The sequence below is a fragment of the Leucoraja erinacea genome, chromosome 5 (genome assembly GCF_028641065.1).
Source record: "Leucoraja erinacea ecotype New England chromosome 5, Leri_hhj_1, whole genome shotgun sequence".
In the NCBI taxonomy this organism is placed as follows: domain Eukaryota; kingdom Metazoa; phylum Chordata; class Chondrichthyes; order Rajiformes; family Rajidae; genus Leucoraja; species Leucoraja erinaceus.
The window spans coordinates 77680666-77703801 of record NC_073381.1 but is presented as its reverse complement, the minus strand read 5'-3'; the positions used below and the strand labels follow the sequence as shown (position 1 = coordinate 77703801).

At 42.0% G+C, this 23136-nt stretch overlaps 1 protein-coding gene across 1 annotated transcript; it reads left to right on the top strand.

The window, feature by feature from the left end:
* The first annotated feature begins 383 nt into the window (after positions 1-383).
* On the top strand, positions 384-22820 carry LOC129697672 (CASP8-associated protein 2-like). Its single transcript, XM_055636380.1, has 10 exons — positions 384-563; positions 2297-2385; positions 3339-3407; positions 5591-5691; positions 6496-6570; positions 7775-7890; positions 10105-12836; positions 14706-17352; positions 20776-20875; positions 21939-22820. The coding sequence occupies exons 2-10, from the start codon at positions 2316-2318 to the stop codon at positions 21999-22001; spliced, it is 5973 nt and encodes a 1990-aa protein (XP_055492355.1). The 5' UTR covers positions 384-563; positions 2297-2315; the 3' UTR covers positions 22002-22820.
* Positions 22821-23136: the final 316 nt, after the last annotated feature.

Genomic DNA, 23136 nt, shown 5'->3' with positions numbered 1-23136 from the left:
CACGAGTTTCCACTTTAGATTACACAATCTAATTACTTGGCCTCAGGCAGGAGTTTCACGAGCTTCTACTTTAGATTACATATATATATATTTATATTACATTTCGTGCCCAGGCATCACCAAAGATCTTATAAGCTATAAGATCTTTGGGCATCACATCAGCGTTGCTGGAGGGGGTGTCCAGGCCGATCGGCAGCAGCGGGGCAGATGAAGAGCGGGCAGTGACCAGGCACCGGGCCCACCGTGCACCACAGGCAGGTCCCCCTCTTCCAGACCCGCTCCCCCTGGATTATTGCAGCCTATATTTTAATGTGCACGACAGAACACCCCCTCCCTCCCTCCCTCTTCTCTGTCTCCTCCTCTTCTCTGTCTCCTCCTCTTCTCTGTCTCCTCCTCTTCCCCGTCTCCTCCTCCTTCTCCATCCGGCAAATATTTAGCGCCAAACATCACCGTCGTTGCAATTCTTCGGCTGCTATTTATTTATTCACTTCGCTTTGTGCATTCTGCTTCTACTTTGACCAGAGAAGAAACCCGGGGGGGATCGTTGATTCCATAATCACGCCGTAAGTAAGTGAAGGATTGTGAGGGAAAAGGTTGCAGAGTCAGTGCCGGAGTAACTCTACGGGCCGGGCAACATCTCTGGAGGACATGGAGAGGCGACTTGTCGGGTCAGCGCCCTTGTAATTGTAATTGTGGATTCATGTGCGGTTTCCCGGGGTTGTGACTGTCATTCCAGTTCTCCCTGAAAGCAGGGACAACTTTGTCGGCCTTGTTGAGCCCCAGTCAATAGCGCGCACCCCTTCTCTCCTGAATGCTTCTGGCCTGTCGCTGGTTTGCAGCTTAAAACAAATATCCAAATCGGGTTCTGGAAGCCACTGAATGGTGTTTCCCTGCAGAGGTTGTTGGTGATTTTCATTTTATATTTGCTGCTTTTGTGCGTCTGGTGATCAAATCTGCCCCCGCCATGTTTGACCGATTCATTACCATGTCCTACACTTCCCCGCTGAAGCAATGGCGAAAATCAGTCTAATTACACCAAGTGGCCTAACAAGACTTACTCAAAAGGACACAGAGTGCTGGAGTAACCCAGCGGGGTCAAGGCAGCATCTCTGGAGAACATGGATAGGTGGCGTTTCGAGTCGAGGCCCTTTTACCGACGCCAAGTGTTGCTCATGTTGACTGGGGATGAGCAGTAAATACTGGTGATAAACACACAATACTGGAATAACTCAGCGGGACGGGCAGCATCTCTGGAGGGAAGGAATGGTTGACGTTTCGTGTCGAGACCCTTCAACAAATCCTGGTGTTTGTGACAGCCCCGACCTACATTTAAAAAAAGTGCAGTGGGTGCTGAGTATAGTTGAAGGCAGTCAGGTCTTTACATTGATTAAGGGGTGGTTAAGAAACATATTAACAGCATTAAACATTATAGTACTAAATTTAATATAGGTTCAATATCAAATAATTTAACACTTCTAACAGAGAATGTGAATTTAGTGTTTCACCAGGAAAATTTGATAATATGTCAATAATAGATCAGCAATCAACAGTCATATAAAGACAGTTAAGATAACGATTAGTGATGAACCAATTCAATATTTGCTCAACTTAAATTAACATTATTACAAAGATTTTTGTTAAAATAGGAAATGATGCTTCCTGAGTAGTGATTGAATAGTGTTCTTCCCAAAAACCAGTTGGATTAATTGTAGGAAAAATAATAGACTCTTCAATCAAGATGTGTTATAACGTTGTTGAAAAGACAAAACAGACCATGAATTTCAAATCGAATGTCATACTTAATCCTGAAGGTTTCCCAAATGCAAATTAGCCATGACTTGGGAATGCATTGCAGTTGAATATACCTCAAGATTCTTTGGTGTATTTCATGTAATTGGGAAGTATCAATGACATTAACATTATAATATGTTGGAACATTGTAAGCATGATCTCTTCAAGAAAGCTGGGGGGTTTTTTTAAAGTGCTTTTTGCTTTTGTAAGTATAAAACTTCACTGTACTGAGGTTTAGGTATTGAGGGATTTGGATCAAATTCAGGCAGGTGGAACCAGTGTAGATGGGGCACCTTGGTTGGCATAGGCAAGTTGGGCCAAAGGGCCTGTTTCCATGCTGTATAACGGACCTTTTACTCGGAGGAAGTTTGCAGACTAAAAGCAGATATGTGTTTGCTAATGTGGTTGCTGATGTCAATGCCTGCAATTAATGAAGAAGGCACATTTTCTGATTGGAAGCTAACGCAGACACTAAATGGTGATTTCAAACTTTTTGTTCGCTCAGATGGAGAATTTCTAAGGACATGATGGACGGTGCAAAGACCAGCAATGCAGATTATCTTTATGGTGATCAATGGAACGTGGGCCGTTTTGGTAAGAAAAGTTTGAATGCTCTTTATCAATGTGCATCATTTTCAAAGGAAATTCAAATGTAGTTAGACTAGACATATGGCATGGAAACGGGCCCTTCGACTCACCGAGTCTGCGCCGACTAGTGAGTATCCCACACCCCAGCATTATCCTACACACTAAGACAATTTACAGAAGTCAATTAACCTACAATCTTGTACGGCTTTGGAGTATGGGAGGAAACCGGAGCACGATGGCACAGTGGTAAAGTTGCTGCCTTACAGCGCCAGAGACCCGAATTCTATCCTGACTATGGTTGCTGCCTGTACGGAGTTTATACGTTCTACCCGTGATCCTGTGGGTTTTCCCCAGGTTCTCCGGTTTCCTCTGACACTCCAAAGAGTGACAGGTTTATAGGTTAATGGGCTTCAGTAAAATTGTAAATTGTCCCTAGTGTGCAGGATAGTGCTACGAGAGATCGCTGGTCAGCATGGACTTGGTGGGCTGAAGCGCCTGTTTATGCGCTGTAGATCTAAACTAAACACCCAGATAAAACCCACAGGGAGAACGTGATAACTCCATATGGACACGATCGAACCTGGGCATCTGGCGCTGTAAGGCAGCAACTCTACCATGTGCTGCCCAGTTGGCTGCAGTACTTTGGAAATCGCCTCCATGTTGTGGGTTGGTTGTTAGTTGGATTCCTGATACCTGTCGCTTAGAATGACATGAGTTGAATGCTTGACCAAGTACCTGCTCAGCTCGCTGCGGCAGTGATTTTCAAATTTCAAAAATTTTCTGCAAACATATTGTCCAGTCTTTCCTTTATTCTTGATGGATCGAAGGGTTTGTTTAATTGCATTTTATTTGTGACATGGTTCCACGGCTGTGGTTAATGATGTGTTCAATGTTTGTGTTTTATTGTGATGTTAACAATTTTGAAGTAATTGTTCGCCTACTCTCTCTGTATGTTGCAGATTCACCAGTGAAGGCAGACAGTGAAAGCTCTTTTGACATCTATGATGGCCTGGACACAGACTATCAAGGTGAGTCGTAGAGTTTTTAAGTGTCATATGCACCCACAAAGAGAAGAACCAAATTCTTACTTGCAGCAGCTTAACAGCATAACTGAAACATCCTACCAACAACTAGAGACCAATCATGTCATAAGATCATAAGTGACAGGAGCAGAATTAGGCCATTCGGCCCATCAAGCCTACTCCACCATTCAATCATGGCTGATATCTCTCCTTCCCAACCCCATTCTCCTGCCTTCTCCCCATAACCTCTGACACCTGTAGATAGTCCTCAGATAGTTCTGAGCTACTATCTACCTCATTGGAGACAATTGGACTATCTTTGATTGGACTTTACTGGACTTTATCTTGCACTAACGGTTAATCACATTAATCACTTTATCAGGTATTTGTGCCTGTAACACAATACACATAGTTAATATATAATAAACAAAAATTCAATAAAGGGTGGAGAGAGTGGTTCAAGTTTGTATGATATTCACATATATTTAAAAAATAATGTAACATGTTCAAACGGTGGGCTTGACCACAGAATGTTCTCCAATCTTGACGTTTCCCCAATTGCATCTTGGAGAAAATGGCTTCTGTTTGGAGGAATGTTTTTTTTTTTTTAGTTTAAAGTCTAGGTAAATCGCCACCTTGAATTACAAACATGATTGAGATAATTGGACACAAAGCAGCCAAGTGTTTTTAACATGATGAATGTACGTCACTGGGCAATTAATTTCTGGCTACACTGTAAAAGAAATAGCACCTTCTCAGACACCAAAGATAGCATTTGTGTGCATTGAAACTTGTTGCGTCAGCAAACGTGCAGTTTTAAGGACTTTTCAGTCTGCCAGTTATTTTTTTTAAAAAAACAAAAAAACTTAATTGTCATTTTGGCTTAAAATATGGGAGAAAACCCGTATCTAATTAAGATCAGTCCATAAGAAAGGCAGTCGATCAGTATGCATTTACATTTCCTCTGTGTTTCAGAAGTGCGGGGGGATGCCATGGCTTGTCAAATTATATTGAATGGTTGTACTGCCTTACAAATTACTTGTTCAACAAGTCTAATGAATTAGTTGTACAGAGAAAATAGTTGCATTTTAAATTGTGCTGTTTAAAAGAATGAAAGTTGCATTAAAATTACTTCATCAAAACTGGGTTGGTTTAGTAAATAGGAAATTCCTGGTCCTTGGCCCAATACAACTTTATCAACTATCTGCATTACGATGCATTTCTTATCAAAGCCTGACTCTTTTTTGCACTGGCACCAAATAAAGAATCTCAACATGTAAATTAACATTTTTCACAAAAGAGCTCATAAACCTGAAAAACCAAGGCTGGAATAATGAAGCAAGAAGATAACAACAAAGACTGCATTGGCTGCACCTATTGAAACCGTTCAGAAGTGCATAAACGTGGATGGAGTTGCAGAATAATAAAGTGATTTTACTTGTTTCAGAAGTGTAATTTTTTGTTTCTCTCATAATCTTCCACCATGTTAAAATGGAAAGAACCCATCACCATCAAAACAAAAAATCAAGGGATTTCCAACTTGAGTGAAGTACATTGTGGTCAAACTGGTAGAAAGGAGTGTCTTGGCAAATATGGAACATAAATACAGGCATAGTTTGGGGTTACTTGTGGAATTAGCACATGGGCCGACCGGACTTTGGAAATGGCACAAACAATGGCGCCGCCTGCTTGTGTAATATGTGCAAAAAGAATTTCACTGTGCAGTTGCATATGTGGCAAACAAAGCACTATTGAATCATAGAAATGACTTAAACATACATCTATTCTGCAAAGGTACACAAAATTGCTGGAGAAACTCAGCGGTTGCAGCAGCATCTATGGAGCGAAGGAAATAGGCAACGTTTCGGGCCGAAACCCTTCTTCAGACTGATGGGGGGTGGGGAGAAGGAAGGAAAGGGCTTCATTCTGCAAACTTTGTTTCAGAGAGTTGATTGTACACCTCGCATTCCAGCAATATGATGCCATTTAGGCCTTGCTGCACCTGCACATTTTCTGTGCTGTTTGCCTTGCATAAGAAATAATAACATTTAAGTTTTTCAAGAAGCACCACTGAAGGGAGGTAATTTATGCTATGTAAAACACCCAGAAGAAGAAGCAGTTTTTAAAGAAGAATAAACCATTTATAATTTACTCATCCATGTCTATTAAGATGCTTTTTTTGTTTTCAGGTGATATTGCAGGAAAGAGTAAACCTGCTAAGGATTGCTTTGATTTGTATGAGGAAATTCTTACGGAAGAAGGAACAGCAAAAGATATCTCTCTGAAAGAGGTACATGTTTGGTTATAGTACAATTTGATAGAAGGAAGGTTTGCTTGTGCTTTTGTCGGTAAATGACAGGGAACTAATAACTAATTTGCTCTTCAATCTGTACTGACAGTAGAATCGAACTTTATCTTGCACTAAATGTTGCACCCATTGGCTTGGATGTACACTGGATGGCTTGATTATAACAAAGCTTTTCAGTGTACTCCCGGTACACATGACAATAAAAAACAAACCTAAAGATTCTGGATCTTAGTATATGTTAAACATACAAGTTGGGTGCTCACTGAAGACGGGAACTCTTTACACTGTGTTTATGTGGTACAGGTAGTTTGGAGCAAGCAACATAATCTATTTTACAACCTCTTATTTTAGACAGCATTATTTCCATGTCCCAACTCAAAATTGGCCAAATGATTTACTGTTTTTTCAGCATATACTCAGAGAAGCAATGTAGCAGTTCAAAATTGCTGACATCCTGGGTTTTAGTTTTAATGTGCAAAACCTTTTTTAATTTGCTAAATAGTTCTAATGCTCCTCTGATAAAACTTGAAACTATTTAAACTCTGATAATAGCTATTTACTTATCCAATTATATGTGGCTGCTCTAATAGTGACCTTTGTCACACCAGCAATGAATGGTCCATCAAGAAAATTGAATAACCAACAAAAATAAACCTTCAAAGGCATTCTGCACAAGTCGACAGACATGAATTGTAAACTGTTTGTCTTCCTACAAATACTAAATATATGCAACTTTTTAAAATTTTTATTTGCAGTGTACCAATTTTTATATTTTTATTCTGACAGTTTCAGGAAAAGTCCGTAGAAAGAGAGAAACAAGTTGAGGAGTTGGTGCGAAAGCTGCAAGAAGTGGAAACCAAGGTAACTGACCCATATAAGTCAGCTCGTGTGTTCAGACCGGACCTTTGATTTACCAGTTTGTTTTATCATTGTCAGAGGTGACAAAATACACAGACCAAACAATAATTATTTCTGGTAGACGTAAAATGCTGATGTAACTCAGCGGGACAGGCAGCATCTTTGGAGAGAAGGAATGGGTGACGCCTCGGGTCAAGACCCTTCTTTAGATTATTTCTGACGGTTAATAATTATTTTTGATCAGTTGCATTGAAATTCAGTAGGCTGGAAGAGCTATTCAAAGCAGCAAGCAATATTAAGATTGGAGTGAGATGCAAACAGATTTTGAGACGATGATTTACCAAATAATGTCAAACATGAGATCATGATTTTATAATCAAGAACAAACACATACCCACAACGTATGATCGGGGATTGAATGTAAATGGTGGCATAGTTGAGCCACTGCCTCGGGCACAGTATTCAATCCTGACTTTAGGTTCCATCCATGTGACTGCATGGGTTTTTGCTGGTCCTTTTGTTTCCTCCCACATCCCAAAGATGTACATGTTGTTGGGATGATTAGCCAGTGTAAATTGCCTATAGTGTGTAGATGAGTGCTAGAACTTGGGCAGTTCATGAGAATGAGGCGGTGGGGGTAGGGTTTAACGTGGGATTAGTGTAAATGACTTGATGGTTGGAGTGTACTCAGTGGCCTGGTTAAATGCTGTATGTCCCTAGTGAACAGCAAAGTTTATGTCTTTGCAAAACACTGGAGTCAATTTACTCGAGTAGCTATAGGAGAAGAAACTTTATTTTAGAATTAAGGTCCAAACTTCAGTTATCTCTATTTGTTATCTACTGAACGTAACATGGGAAAACAAAATGCATTTATATTATTTAATAAAAAGGAACTGCCGATGCGGTTTATACCAAAGATATAGACAAAATGCTGGAGACAAAACGCAGGCAGCAACTCTGGAGAAAATGGACAGGCGATATTTGAAGTTGGGACTCTTCTTCAGACCGATTCTGAAAGGAGCGTCCTGACCCGAACCGGTGCATGTTCCTTATTTTATTTGTTAAATGCACTTGGAATTCAGCATCATCAATCCATTTAATCTGTGGTTACGAGGCATATGCCCAGAGTTTCCGCTGCTGTTATACGCGTGCTATAAGCAATGCCATCAGATGGAGATTAGAACCTATCCATTTTGTTTCTGCCTAGAATTCCTCTCTGTCGAATGAAAATATCCAGCTGAAAAAGAACATATCAGCCCTCATAAAAACTGCTCGTCAGGAAATTATCCGCAAGGACGAAGAAATTAATAGGCTGAACAAAAGGTGAAACAGACAAGACTTAAATTCAAATTTATATAAATTGGTTACTTGTATTCTGCAAAACATATATAATATGCTTTAGCGGTTTGGCGCAGAATTGTGGAGTCACCATGAGGGAATGAGGATTTCACAAAAGAGTGAAAGACCAGTGGATACCCACATATGTAGGAACATTAGTCCTTTGTGTATGTTCTGCCATTCATCCAGGCAGTGACTGGTTTTTTCACCTTCACACTCTTGTACTATCTCCCATATTTTTTATTTATTTTAAATACATTTTTATTCGAGGCATCTCCATTTCATAATCCAAACCAGTACAGACTTTGTTTAACGGATACATATTAAATATCCAGGTTTCCAGGGACCCAGTTACCAAATTAGCTGGGATCCTCCTTTATCGGTTACCTATTAACATTGCCTCTAATTATTTATTTATATTTATAGATAGGAAAAATAAAGAAAGAAAGAAATTAGAAAAATAGAATAAACTATTAGTAATACAACTTGGGAGATAAGTCCGTAGGTCAGATAACATAACGATTCATCTAGTCCTGGGTTTCAGGCTTCAGTCCGGCCTCCGTGCCGGTCCGATCTACCCCTTCAAGTAATCTATAAATGGAGACCATATTCTAATGAATAATTCTGGTTTGTCAATTAAGACATATATCTAATTTTCCAAATGTAAAGTCTCTGACATCTCCATAATCCACATCTTGATTGTGGGGGTTCCCATATTTATATTTAGAGATATGTTTTTAGAGATACAGCATGGGAACGGGCCCTTTGTCCCTAAGAGTGCACGACAACCATTGATCATCTGTTCATACTACTATGTTACCTAACTTTGCGTCCACTCCCTGCTCGCTAAGGGCAATTTACAGAGGCCCATTAACCAACAAATGCCACATGTCTTTGGGATGTGGGAGGAAACCGATGCACCGGGAGTAAACCCACGCGGTCACGGGGAGAATGTGGAAGTTGACGGCTCACGAGGTCAGGACCGAACCCGGGAATCTGGTGCTGTGAGGCAGCAACTCCAGCGGCTGTGCCTTTGATTCCCTTAATCTGCAGAAATCTACGGCTGCCCGTTTAGAATTAACTCAATGACTGAACCTCCTCTGCCCTCCATCATAGAGAATTGTGAAGATTCAGCACTTCGACATAAATAGATTTCTCATCTCAGTCCTGAATTCCCTATCCTTTATTCTAAGGCTGCAACCCCTTGTTCTAATCCTCAACCAGGTGAAATATCCTCCCTGCATGCAGCCATTCAATCCCTGAAAGAGTTTTATAAGCTTCAGTGATGTCTTATTTTTCTAAATTCCAGAGAATACAGTCCTAGTTTGCATAGTCTCTCCTTGAATGGCAAACACAGCAATCTAGTGCATCTTTATTTATTCCCTAGATACACAAAATGCTGGAGTAACTCAGCGGGACAGGCAGCATCTCTGGAGAGAAGGAATGGGTGACTTTTGGGTCGAGACCCTTCTTCAGACTTGACCTGAAACATCACCCATTCCTTCTTTCCTGAGATGCTGCCTGTCTAGCTGAGTTTATTCCAGCATTTTGCGTCTATCGTCGGTGTTAACCAGCATCTGTAATTCCTTCCTACATATTTTATTTATTCCCTTTCTGGCAATCATTATGATGCCATTTGAATGCTAAATGCTTCTGTTCATACTAATTTTCAGTAACGTGCACAAGAACACCCACATTACTTTGATCATCAACATTTCCCAATCTGAGACCAGTTTGACAAAAAATACACAGCTTTGCTGTTTTGTGCACCAAAGTGAATGACCTTGTGGCTTTCCACTTTGTTGTCCAACTCTCACTTGCCTTTCAACTCCCCTTCGATTATTTTGATATTTTCCCACATTAAGGGCTATTTTAAAATAACTAATTAACTAACCAGCACACATTTGAAAATTGGGAGATGACTGGAGCACCTGTCAGACACCCTTGCAAGTTACAAGGAATGTGCAAACTCTGTACAGGCAGCATCTAAGACCAATATCAAGCTCACTTCGCTGGAGTAGTGAGGCAGCGATAATAACCAGCAAGCTCTTAAACCCCGAGAGATTTTATGGAAGCAAAACCTATAACCCATGACTTGCATTCACGCTTAGGAATAAGTTAAGGGCATCTGCACGCCATTCTTTTGCCCATGTATATCTGTGACCTGCGGCTTAGTAAATTTCTTTTTTTTTAATTCAGGCAATCGGTGAATTGGATTGGAAACTCGCATCTCCGACGTTACCAGAATCATTCCACAGTGTCGTTAAATGTTCCGATAGCAACACAGAACGATGGCATCTATTCCAGACAGAGTCTTCCTTGTCCTTCCTGGTCTGCAAATTTTGAGCAGTGCATGCCTAGACCTCACCTAAATGAAGAGAGAAACTGTCCCAAAGATAGACCACTTGACTGTGGAAGTACGATTTTGGAACCAAAAAGCCAATGTAATTTACCAAGGAATGTCAAATCTCTTTCTAGCCTTCATTCAGTTGTAGGCAGAGAGCATTCCTGTAAGACTCCCTCGCATACAAGTATTGTACCACCTCTTAAACCAAATGCCATCAAAGATAAAGCAGAACTGCCTCCTTGCAAGGAGGGAAGGGGAACTGAGAAATTGAATGGAGAGGATTTGGCTAAACATGGAACTGTTGAAAAGTTTGAAAAGTTGTACATTTCTGAGCTATCAGGCTCTGGAAAGAAAAACAAAGAACTCCATGCTACGGAAAAGACTGAGAAACAAGGGCAAACTTCTCTGAGTACAAAACCACATTCTGAAGTTAATTGCACAGCTCGACATACTCCAGAAGAAAGGTCAGACAAAGTCAGACATCGCCTTGGCTCGGTCTCATTTTCTGGCACGTTTGTAAATAGTGCAGGTTCCAAAGAATCAAAAAGCAACGTTGAAAAGGAGGAAAGACGTAAAGAGAAAGAGGCAAAGAAAAGTGACCACAGAAGCAGGGAGCAGGTAACGGACAAAAAAAAGGAACAGAAAAGTAGTCGGGAAGAGGCCAAGGACAAGCAAAGAGATGACCGGTTAAGAAGTCGGCCTTCTCAAAAGGAGAGAGAGCCGGAGAGACGGCATTGTGAAAAAATAAAGGATTCATCAAAATTGACAAGTCCTGCTAGCCCCTGTAAGAGTTCTCGATGGAGCACTTGTGTGGCACTGAACCATTCTTCCTCAAAAGAGAAAAGAGACAAAAAGACTGAGTGTAAGAGTTCGGGAAAGGAAAAGAGCACCGGGGACGGCAGAGACCGAAAAAGTAAATCGTCAAATGGGAAAGTACAAGATGACACCGGCAAGGAGAGTGTCAGGCAGAGTGGCAAACATGACAACCGAAGCTTAAAAAAAGATGAAAGGAGAAAGGAAAAGGGCAAGTGCGAGCTCAAAGAAAATCAGAAGGACCACAGTGTTCACAGACACTCGTTACGGAATGGAAGGGACCACGTTGACAAGGAGCATCAAAGTAAAAAAGTCAAAACGAGAGTGACTGAGGGGCATGAAAGAACAGCGAAAAGACGTTGTACAGGAGATACAGGCAGGCAGCAGAGCCTAACAGGTGAACAAAGCTCAGTAAGGGACTCTGATCCCAAATTGCATTTTATGGAAACATTGCAGCTTACCATTTCTCCTGTGAAGAAACCACCTGCTGCTCCTGCTGCTCCTGCTGCTCCTGCTGCTCCTGCTGCTCCTGCTCCTGCTGCTCCTGCTGTTCCTGCTGTTCCTGCTCCTGCTGTTCCTGCTGTTCCTGCTGTTCCTGCTGCTCCTGCTGTTCCTGCTGTTCCTGCTGTTCCTGCTGTTCCTGCTGTTCCTGCTGCTCCTGCTGTTCCTGCTCCTGCTGTTCCTGCTCCTGCTGTTCCTGCTCCTGCTGTTCCTGCTCCTGCTGTTCCTGCTCCTGCTGTTCCTGCTCCTCCTGCTCCTCCTGCTCCTCCTGTTCCTGTGGCTCCTGTTGATGCTTTTCCTGCTGATGCTGATGCTGCTCCTGCTGTTGATGCTCCTGCTCCTGTACCTGCTGCTCCTGCTGCTGCTTGTGAGTTGGATGTGACTTGCACTCGGGTGCTCGATGTGGATGAGGTGGTGGAGCATGTTGGCGGAATGGCGCCTGCTTCAGAGAAGAGTGACACGAGTAACGAGGGAAGTTCCAACGAGGCTCAAGCAAAGAGCGAAGAATCCGAATCTGAGGTGCAGTTGGCAGAAACTGGGGCTTCTGCTCCACTAGCTATTCGGGAACCTGCAGAATGTGAAATGATGCCCTGTGCCCTGCTAAAGGGAGAAGAAATGGAGGAAGACTTTGAAGTAATATTAGTGGACGATTCTGACACAGTCAAATTAACTCAACTTGTAGTGGAGACTGTGGGAACAGTGGAAGTTATCAGTGAAGCCATTTCTGAAGAGGATGCAAATTCTGCACCACTAGTGGAAATTGATGCTTATAAGCGTTCTGCATCTGTGGAAAGTCCATCGGAAGTTAACAAGAATGAACTGAACACAACATCCCAACCGCTTATAGAAATTGACTGTACCATTGATGGGCAATGTGTGGATTTGGATTGTCCTGTTGAAACTGACATTGCAACCAGTGGTGAAAATATTCCGTCGCTCTCTTGTGCTGGGATCCCTGAGGTTTCTGGTCGGCCTCTTGTCGCTGGAACACTTATTGCACAATTGCCAGCTATCTCCGAACCAGATTCCACTGCCCACGAACTGCACCAGACAACTGCCAGTGTGACAGACTCTTTAAATGTTGCCCCATCAGTTAAAAGATCTTGTGTACCCGAAGACCAGGAAGACAACTCCATTCAGAGCATTGACTTCACCTACATTGGGTGCATCGGTGCCCCGATTAGTCCTTTATCCAGTCCGCAACGTCCTGTCAGACCTTCAGCATTGGAGAAATCGGGTATATCTGCAGATAGAGATGTTGACCACAAAGGTAAAAGCATGTGGGTTTTTCCCTTGGTATGTGGATTATTGGACAGAATTATTTTATACACATGAAGGTTGGCAATGCTGACATAAACATCAGCAACTGCACCTGGGTCTTTCTTGAAACAGATGGCATCTTACTCAAGTTGTCATCCTGTAACTAAATCTTTTTTTAACTGATTTTATTTTTCTCCAGTTTTGTTTTTTAGCTTCTCCATACAGAGTAGAGTGCGGAATGAAGCACTTGGAATCATAATCATTCAGTGCCAAAACGGATGCTTCAGCCCAACATGCTTTTGCTGACCCATGTCCCCTCCAAACTGGTCCTATTTGCTCATTCCTGGCCAATGTCCCTCTCAACCTCCCCTATCCATGTACCTGTCCAAATGTCTTCAACATATTGTTATTGTACCTGTTTCAAATACTTCATCTGGCGGCACATGTGATAGTTCCAAAAAAGTTCCTGTTAAATCTTTCTCCTTTCACCTTAAATCTATACTTGTGTACATCTTCATTCATAGTATTGGATTATTACTATTGTCATGTGTACCAAGGTGCAGTGAAAATCTCTGTTTTCTGACTGGGCCTCGTTCACAACTTTCCGTAACTTCTTGCGATATTGGCAGAGTAGTGGCCCAGCCAAACTGTAAATCGGACTGAAAGAGTGCTTTCTATGGTGCATCTGTCAAAATTGGGAAGAGTCATTGGAAAATTGCTGAATTTCCTTTGTTGCCGCCTGAAGATCTGTTGGTAGTATGCTTTAGTGTCAATGTGGTTTGGCTAGGATAAATTGTTCACAATATTTATGTCTGGGGACTCGCTCTTGACCATCTCCACTTCACCACCATAATGAAAGATCAAGGAGCGCATACTACCTTGCTTCCTGAAGTTAATGACCAGCTCTGTTGTTTTGCTGACATTGAGGGAGAGGTTGTCTTGACACTACATTACTTAGCTCTCTCTCCTTCCTGTACTCTTTCATCATTGTTCGAGATCCAACCATTACTGTGGTGCCATCAGCAAACTTGTGAATGAAGGTAGACTAGATTTTGACTGTACTGTCATGAGTGTGTAGGCAGTTTAGTGAGGGGCTGAGGATGCACTGATATTGAGATTTATCATGGAGGTTGTTTTGTCATCTAACCGTACTCAATGTGGTCTATGGGTCAAGTTTCCTTTTGAGATCCTTCAAATAATTTAAACCCTAATTTGATCAGGCAATCTGTAAACCAGGGGTCGGCAAACTACGGTCCCCGCGCCGAATGTGGCCAGTAACCCGAAATCATCCGGCCTGCAGACAGATTTTTTTCCCGTAATCATCTGGCCCGCCGAGCTCTGGGTGTGTAAAGCCGCCGGCACGGCCGTACACCTTCTGTGAACACGTTTAAGAAAGAATGCTGGAAAAATCGAACGTAGACAAAAATGCTGGAGAAACTCAGCGGGTGAGACATGTAAGGATTGCATGAGGCTGCCTCACCCACTGAATTTCTCCAGCCATTTTTGTCTACCTTCTGTGAACACGTGATCTGATGCCTGCCATCTGGGGCGGGATCCATGTGTACATGTGATAGATGTGTCCCACCATCCGCTCACTGACATGCGTCCTGGCCCCTATGCAGAACAAGGTTGCCAACCCCTGCTGTAAAGAATGTTAACTTTCTTTTCTTGCCCAAGTAGAAAACAAGTTGCACAGTTAATGGTTTTGGAAGTCAAAATCCTTTCTTGAATGATAACTGAATGAGTCACTTTTTTTGGTGAAAGTGGTCGTTGTTATTTGTAAGACTTTATTATTTATAATTATGACAAACAATATTGTATGGAAGTTTTATGAAATAGTAAATGCAACTTACGATTCCTTAAATTTGTTTGTCTCCAGATTCTAAAGAGAAAATCCAAGAGAGTTGTTCCTTAAGCAGTTGCACTCTGGAGTTGAATAAAGAAAATCGGGAGCCTTTGTGTAAAACAGGAGTTAAAACCTTGGAAATTTCAGATGAAATAGAAGAAGGGGAAATTTTGAGTGATGTGGATGAATGTGCATCTCAAGAGCAGAAACCAGCTAGTAATGTTCAAGAGGTGAAAAAGAGCAACAATGAAGAGAAGGGTAATCCTGGTCGAAGCCCAAGTAAAAAGGAAACTGGTCTGACAAATCCTGATGAATCTGCTGTAAAATCTCACAGTGAAGTATTATCCAAAATTAAATCCGTTAAAAAACGAGGAAAATCAAAAGGTGTGTCATCAAGTCAAGATTCTGAAGGATTGAAAATATCTTCACTGAGTACTATAGAAAAAAAGCGAATTAAATCCTCGGTTACTGATTTAATGGAAGCTCTAAAGGTTGCCCGAAAAGTAATCCGACAGAAGTACATGAAACTTCATAAACAATTTGAAATCTGCAGGTTTAAACGGATTATTGAGATTGCCATTGCAGAATTCATCTCCATAGTTAAACAGTCCAAATTCCCCAAATCCAGGAGAGAGCAAAAGAGTTCCATCTGTTCAATGATTGAGGCCAAACTATCACAGGTTAAATCTAATGGGATTGTAAGCAGTATTTTCTCACAACAGGCCCCGAATATGAAAGAAAAACTGTGGGTGTTTGTGGAAAAGCAGTTTGATTTTATGTTTGCCAAGGCACGCGAGACCTTCATATCTTGTGAGAATATAAGTCTCGAATTGGCCTTGGAGGAGGAAAGAAAAAATGAGAAGTTGATCAAAAGTAAGAAGAGAAAGATGATGGTTAAGCACAAAGTTGACAAACTTTCAAAGTTGAAAAGAACCCTGTTCTTGGAGCCACTTTTGGCAAATAATGTTTCGAGCAAAAGGAATTCTAAGAGAAAGAAACTAACTGCAGATGAGAGCGGACAAAAAGAAACCACACAATCAAACAAACATTCAAAGAATTGTATTGAGCTTACAGCTGGGGATGTCTCCAAAGAAAACTCTAAGTCTTCCACTAAAGTCAAAAACCTGGTGTCCTTGAATCAGATGAATTCAAATGCTTCAAGCGACTCACTGATAAATTCCAACTTCACTAAAGAATCCCATGAGAAAGCTGAACTTGGCATTCTAACGGAACAACAGGCCTCTACTCTAACTTTTAACCTGGTAAGCGATGCTCAGATGGGTGAGATATTCAAGTGTTTGTTGCAGGGGTCCGATCTGTTGGAGCAAGGGATTTCAACGCTGGAATGTAATTCTTGGCCTGTCCCTGATAAGATGAACCATGATAGCAACTCGCATCTGTCTGGTGTTACTTCCACATCAGAGAAAGTTCCCACAGTGTCCCAGGGCGATAGTATATCTTGGCCTCCCAGCACACCAAATAAGCACACTGTTGGGTTGAGACCGCCACTCAATATAGATATTTTGGATGAAAGTTGCATGCTAGAAATCCCTGATAAGGTGGTCCACAACAAAGACGTTCGGATGATCAGCCCACCTGAAGGTTCAATTAGCCAGAAGCTAATAGAAACTAGTTCAGCTCTACAAATGCCTTCCACCGTGTCCTCTATTCTGATGGAGGATCTGGCAGTTTCTCTTACAGTCCCCTCGCCTCTTAAATCAGATGGGGAAATCAGTTTCTTAACATCACAGAATGAATTATCCTTGCCTGGTGAAGTGAGCGAGGCCATTTTGACCAGCCATTACAGTGAAAACGCTGTCCTTGACGAGGAGGATGCCTTGGAGCAAGATATTCACTTGGCTTTGGATTCGGACAATTCTAGCAGCAGGTCCAGCAGTTCCTCGATGTGGAACAAGCAGATGTCTTCCTTTCAGTATCAGGGCCACTCCCCGATGCAGGCTGTTGTAATGGAAAAATCAAATGACCATTTCATCGTCAAGATAAGGTGCAGGGGGGCATCCAAAGCTGACTCTCCACTACAGAGCTCGCCCTCTGTTCCAGCAGAGCAGACGAATGCGACATCCAAGTTGGAACCAAGTGGAGGATCCGTTATGGAGACCATTGATAAGCAGACAATATTACCCGGCAACAATGTGCAAGATGTAATTGAGCAGCAAGATCGCCTGATGTCCAAAGCATTACCTACACATTCTCGGGTTGTGGAGCATCCAGCAGGTGGAGGCACAACTCTGGAAGAGTCAGGAATGGAGGTTGCGATGCAGACACCTCAGTCGGAGAAAGATCAACCATTAACCAAACACTGTACAGTTCATGAGCCATCACTTGAAACCCCCAGTGGGAATATAAAAGGTGTCGCATTATTGACTGCAACAATCTTGGAACCTGATCCTAGCTCCAGGACCAAGAAGAGAAAACGTAACGCGAAAGTGGATTCCACGCAGAAAAGAGCGCGTAAAGAATCTTTGAAAACCAGCGAGAAAAAAAATAACCAAACCAAGGCGCAAAGAAAATCCACTTCATCAGCAAGGAAAGCTGACAATGATGCTACACCGAAGAAAACGACAACCAATGCTTGCCAGTCCACTGTGGCGTTGGCAACCAGCCTCTCTGCTAAGAATGTAATCAAGAAGAATGGTGAAGTTGTGATTGCATGGACAAGGTAGGATCTCAATTTGTGGCTTATCAGTTGTACAAAGTCGGTTCGAGCACAAAGTGTAACTCAGCGGGATCTTTTCTGGAGGAATTGAGTTCAGGCGAAGGAGTTTGGATTGGCAGACGGGTAGATTCCTCTCACCTGTATCCACTTATCAGTTTGCAGACTTTGTTTTCAACCCCCCCCCCACCCCCCAACACTCTTTTCCAGCTTTCTCTCCCATACTACAATCAGTCTGGAAAAGGGTCCCAACCCAAAACATCGATTATTGAAGAAAGACTGGATAGACTCGGCTTGTACACGCTGGAATTCAGAAGATTGAGGGGGGATCTTATAGAAACTTACAAAATTCTTAAGGGGTTGGACAGGCTAGATGCAAGAAGATTATTCCCGATGTTGGGGAAGTCCAGAACTAGGGGTCACAGTTTAAGGATAAGAGGGATGTCTTTTAGGACCGAGATGAGAAAATCATTTTTTACACAGAGAGTGGTGAATCTGTGGAATTCTCTGCCACAGAAGGTAGTTGAGGCCAGTTCATTGGCTATATTTAAAAGGGAGTTAGATGTGGCCCTTGTGGCTAAAGGGATCAGGGGGTATGGAGAGAATGCAGGGATGGGATACTGAGTTTGATGATCAGCCATGATCATATCGAATGGCGGTGCAGGCTCGAAGGGCCGATTGGCCTACTCCTGCACCTATTTTCTATGTTTCATGTCCTCCAGAGATGTTGCCTGACCCGCTGAGTTACTCCAGCACCTGATGATCTATGCAAGATCCATCGTCTGCAGTTGCCTGTATGTACGGAATTGGTTGAAATTGATTATATACACTGTTTGCATTACCAAGCATTTTCATGAAATGTTTAAATTTCTTCAATGAGAATTTCTTCATAAGGGACTCGACCCGAAACGTCACCATGATGAAGGGTCTCGACCTGAAACGTCATCTATTCCTTCACTCCATTGATGCTGCCTCACCCGCTGAGTTTCTCCAGCATTTTTGTCTACCTGGATTTTTCCAGCATCAGCATTCTTAAACAGACAGACAAAGGAGTCGGTGGATGTTGCTGAACTAGATTTTCAGAAAACCTTGGATAAGGTGCCGCATATGAGGCTGCTAAGGAAGATGAGAGCCAATGGTATCAAAGGGCAGATACCAGCATAGATAGGGCAGATACTAACATGGATAACCGGTTGGCTGGGTGGCAGAAGGCAAAGAGTGGCAATAAAGGGGGCTTTTTCTGGTTGGCAGTCAGTGACCAGCAGAGTTCGCCAGGGTCGGTGCTGGGGCCATTACTCTTCACGTTGTATGTTAATGATTTGGATGTGCGGATTGAAGGTTTTGTGGCCAGATTTGCAGAGGATACGAAGATAGGGAGGGGCAAGAAGTGTAGAGAAAGCAGGGACGCTGCTGAAGGACTTGGACAGGTTGGGAGAGTGGGCAGAGAAGTGGCAGATGGAATGCAGCGTGGCAAAGTGTGGAGTCATGCATTTTGGTAGTAGGAATAAAAGTGTAGACTTTGGAATATTGTGAGCAATATTGGGCACCATATCTGAAGAAGGATGTGCAGGCTCTGGAGAGGGTCCAGAGGAGGCTTACGAGAATGATCGCTGGCGTTTAGAAGGATGAGGGGAAAATCTCATTGAAACAACAAATAGAGAAAGGCTTGGATAGAGTGGATATGGAGAGGATGTTTCCATTAGTGGGAGAGACTAAGACCAGAGGTCATAGCCTAAGAATAACAGGACGTTCCATTAGGAAAGAGATGAGGAGGAATTTATTTAGTCGGAGCGTGGTGAATCTGGAATTCTTTGCCACATTTGGCTGTGGAGGCCAAGTCGGTGGATATGTTTACAGCAGAGATGTATAGATTCTTGATTAGTACTGGTGTCGAAGGTTATGGGGAGAAGGCAGGAGAATGTGGTTAGGAGGGAGGGTTAGATCAGCCATGATTGAATGGCGGAGTAGACTTGATGGGCCGAATGGCCTATTTCTACTATCACTTATGACTGTCTAAAATTTCCCTCAATGTTTTGTAAATTACAATGAGTAGGTAGACTCTCGCCCTCGGAACACGAGGCACCTTTGATAAGCCTTGCTTTCGGCGTTGTCAAGACATTGTCTGGAATGGGAAGGGGAGGAAGGCACGTTAAGTCTCAAGTCAAGTTTTCGGCGTTGTCACATACACATACGAGATGTGCAGTGAAATGGAAAGTGGAATGGCGGAACAAGGAACACAAAACAAATTATAAACACAATTCACATCTAGATGTAGGAAAAAATTTCTGTGTTAGTCCCTGGTGACTTGGGGCGTTTACAGAACGAATTGCCTCTGGCATGAGTTAATTCAATCTAGATGTAGGAACTGATTTCTTGGCTGGACTTGGGGCTTTCAAAGAACGAGTTGGCATTAAAAGGGAAACCAGCTTTGTTATTATTAATCTTGAGCATTGCCGGAGGATTTTAAGCATAAAACAAAGTACTGGAGAACACTGCTGGTCAGTCAACATCTGTGGAGGGAATGGGCCATCAATATTTTGGATGAATTAAGGTCCCGACCTGAAACGTCACCTGTCCATTCCCTCTGCAGATGCTGCCTGACCGACTGAATGCTTCCGGCACTTTGATTTTTGCACAAGATTCCAGCATCTGTGGTTTCTAGCATATGTCCTCTTCTAAATTTCTGTTTGGCACTTGCATGGTTTCCCAAGGATTTGTCAGTCTTCTACATGCTTGCCTTTTTTCGTTGTCCCTGGTGTAATTCTGAAGTGAAACCAAGGTTGTCAAGATGATATGGTTCTCGGTTAATTCTCAATCTCCCGTGTAAAGTTTTATGTCCGTGTTTTTATTTTTGTTTCCCCATTCTAATTTGCAGTTCTCCCTTTTACACAGTGGATTTCACAATCTTTCCACTTCATGGAATGTTGCTACCCTGAAGCCCCGAGTCATTATTGCCAGGTCTCTGCCATTTAGCTTTTATTAGGCTGTGTGTATACCAACTTGCAGCACAATACATTGTCATGACTGAAAAAGGCAGCCAGCATCATCAGAGACCCACACCTTGGCCACACTTTCATTTCACTCCTGCCGTCGGGAAGAAGGTATAGGAACTTGAAAACTGTAACGTCCGGGTTCAGGAGCAGCTTCTACCCTGCAGGCAAAGTAAACCTAAATTATTCCAGTGCCTTGTGCTGTATGCAAGGTGCCAGCTGATGCAGTTCCTTTTCTCTAATCCTAACTAAAGACATATCCTTTTAAATAACTCGTGCTCCCAACCAATGTTCTCTGACTGAAGTGTTTCTAGCACTCTGCTTTTGAACTTCATTTGGACCATGGAAATTTTATTTGACAGGTGTGTTTCTCTTTTGTCTCTTGTTAAGTTTGGTTTAATTTATGTTGTGTAATCCTGTTTTACGGTTTATTTTTCAGGGAAGATGATCGAACAATACTGTTGGATTGCCGACGGAAAGGGGCAAATGAAGAAACTTTTAATTACTTAGCAAGAAAACTGCGAAGATCTCCACGACAGGTAAACACGGGTTCCTGAAAGATGAAGGGTAATTTAACAGTAATAAAGCATACGTGGGCGGCAAGGTGGCGCGTCGGTAGAGTTGCCGCCTTACAGGGCCCTTGATTCTGCTTAAGGGTGCTGTCTGTACGGAGTTTGCACGTTCTCTTCATGACCGTGCTCCTGTTTCCTCCCACACTCCAAAGACGGAGGTTAATTGATTTTGGTAAAGATTGTAAATTGTCCCCAGTGTGTGTAGGATAGTGTTAGTGTGCGGGGATTGTTGGTCGGTGTGGGCTGAAGGGCTGCTTCTGTGCTGTATCGCTGAACTAAACAACTATAAACAGCGATTTGAAGGTGCAGAGACACCCCAGGTTACAGATGGCCTGACGTATGGAAGTCTTGCTTGACACACATTCTCACATACAATTGGAAAGCATTTTTCAAGATAGTAACAATAAAATGTTTCATAATGTTCATTAATGATTGGCTGCAGCCAACATTGCCCTAGTTCAGGGATCGGCAACCTACGACCCGAAATCACCCGGCCCGCAGGCGTAACCCAACACACGCACAACACTTATCCGAGAGAGAGACACGCGCGCACACAGACACAGCTGGAGGAAAGCGAAGTATCAGCGGGGTCGCTGAGGAATTCCGCTCCAGCCAGTGTTGCACTTTAGTTGCAGTTTGTCCTGGCGGTAATTGTCTTTTTGTTACATTTTTGTTGCAATTTTTAAAACTATCGTTAAATATTTTTTAATTATGGCCATAGATGTGGCCCACCATCTGCTCACAGACATGTGTCCTGTCCCCTATGAATAACAAGTTTGCCGACCCCTGCCCTAGTTTAATTATGGGTAGTTAGGGTGAATATTTGAGTCCAAGTCAATTTAGTGCCGTATTGATGTAGGAGTATCACCCTTGTTAGTAGTTGCCTTGATGCTCTGTTTAATGTAAATCCCTTAAACAAGATATTCTGATTATGAATAATATTACAGGATTATGAATAATATTACAAGAAATATTAGAAAATAAATCAACATGTGGCCAAAGACATAATTCAATGGTATTTTTGTTTCAGGTATCGGAAAGATTCCTTTGTTTGATGAAGTTATTCAAAAGGACAGGAAACATGAATAACTGATAACATATGCATCTGAGACTTGTATTTGTTTTTCTGAGATGATTTGAGTTTTTGTGAAGATTAAGCACAGGATTGATGTTGTGATGCAGACATAGAACACAGAGCTTCATTGCCATGGGGGTCTGCCCTTTTTGTTTCCAGCAAACATATTTCTTAAGCATCGGTCTTCGTAGATCACACTTTGAAATGGCATGCACACATGATGCAAGCAGCCGTTATTACAATTATAATCTCATCAGGTATTGCCACCTGCCTTCCCCAGTCTTCCAAATTGAAATGTTTCTACTGGACTGACCATTGAGAAGTTTGCAACAAGTTCAATGCAGCAGAATGCCATGATTTGTTTCCTCTCCTTCAGTGATGTGATGGAAGTGAATTGCTTTAATAATGTTGACCTTTTTGTACATTTAGCTACATTAATGAGCTATGACTGCCGATCTCAGTACATTCACCAGTGTGCTGTCAGATTAGTGTGGTTTGTAAAGTATAACATCCGTGTGTGTGTGTGTACATAAATCTGTTCTTGCGTTTCATATTTTTATGTGAATATCTTTGGAAGCAGGTTTGGAACTTTTTGAAATTGCTTGCATTCGTACCTGTTTTTATAGTTGAACAATGCTGTACATTTGTTAATATTATAAATAAACGTTTTTAAAATTTACATAAGTTGTCTTAGTACGTTTCAAACTGAAGATTGAAACCTAACAAAAATAAATAAGTCAATGTGAGAACGTACAAAGCTTTTTAAGTTTGTTCCTGTTGTATCATGTCCAGAATGTTTGTAATGCTTAATGACACTGCAAGTATTCTTGTCCTTTTTTTTAAATCATTGTCTTGTTTGGACATTACTTAAATACATTCTGTATATTAAAGTTTTTATTTTTATCTTTTTTCCTGGGTCAGGCAGGACAAGTTTAACTAGTGGTTTCCAGTTGGTATTCCATTAGATTGAAGACTGGAATATTAAACTGATGATGCTGTCTTAAAAGTAACTGGCAGAATAATACCCATTGGTTATTGTCATTATTAATATAATCTTATTAATTGTAAATACAGGGACGCTGCAAATTAAGAATCTGCTAAAACATACCTTTTTTTTTTTTGCCCCAAGGATGTTTGGAGTCCAGTGGTAGGT

Coding starts and splice junctions, on each gene's coding strand:
- LOC129697672 (XM_055636380.1), top strand. CDS start 2,316: ATGATGGACGGTGCAAAGACCAGCAATGCAGATTATCTTTATGGTGAT. Junction 5,692..6,495: donor AAGATATCTCTCTGAAAGAG/GTACATGTTTGG, acceptor TTATTCTGACAG/TTTCAGGAAAAGTCCGTAGA. Junction 17,353..20,775: donor GTTGTGATTGCATGGACAAG/GTAGGATCTCAA, acceptor TTTATTTTTCAG/GGAAGATGATCGAACAATAC.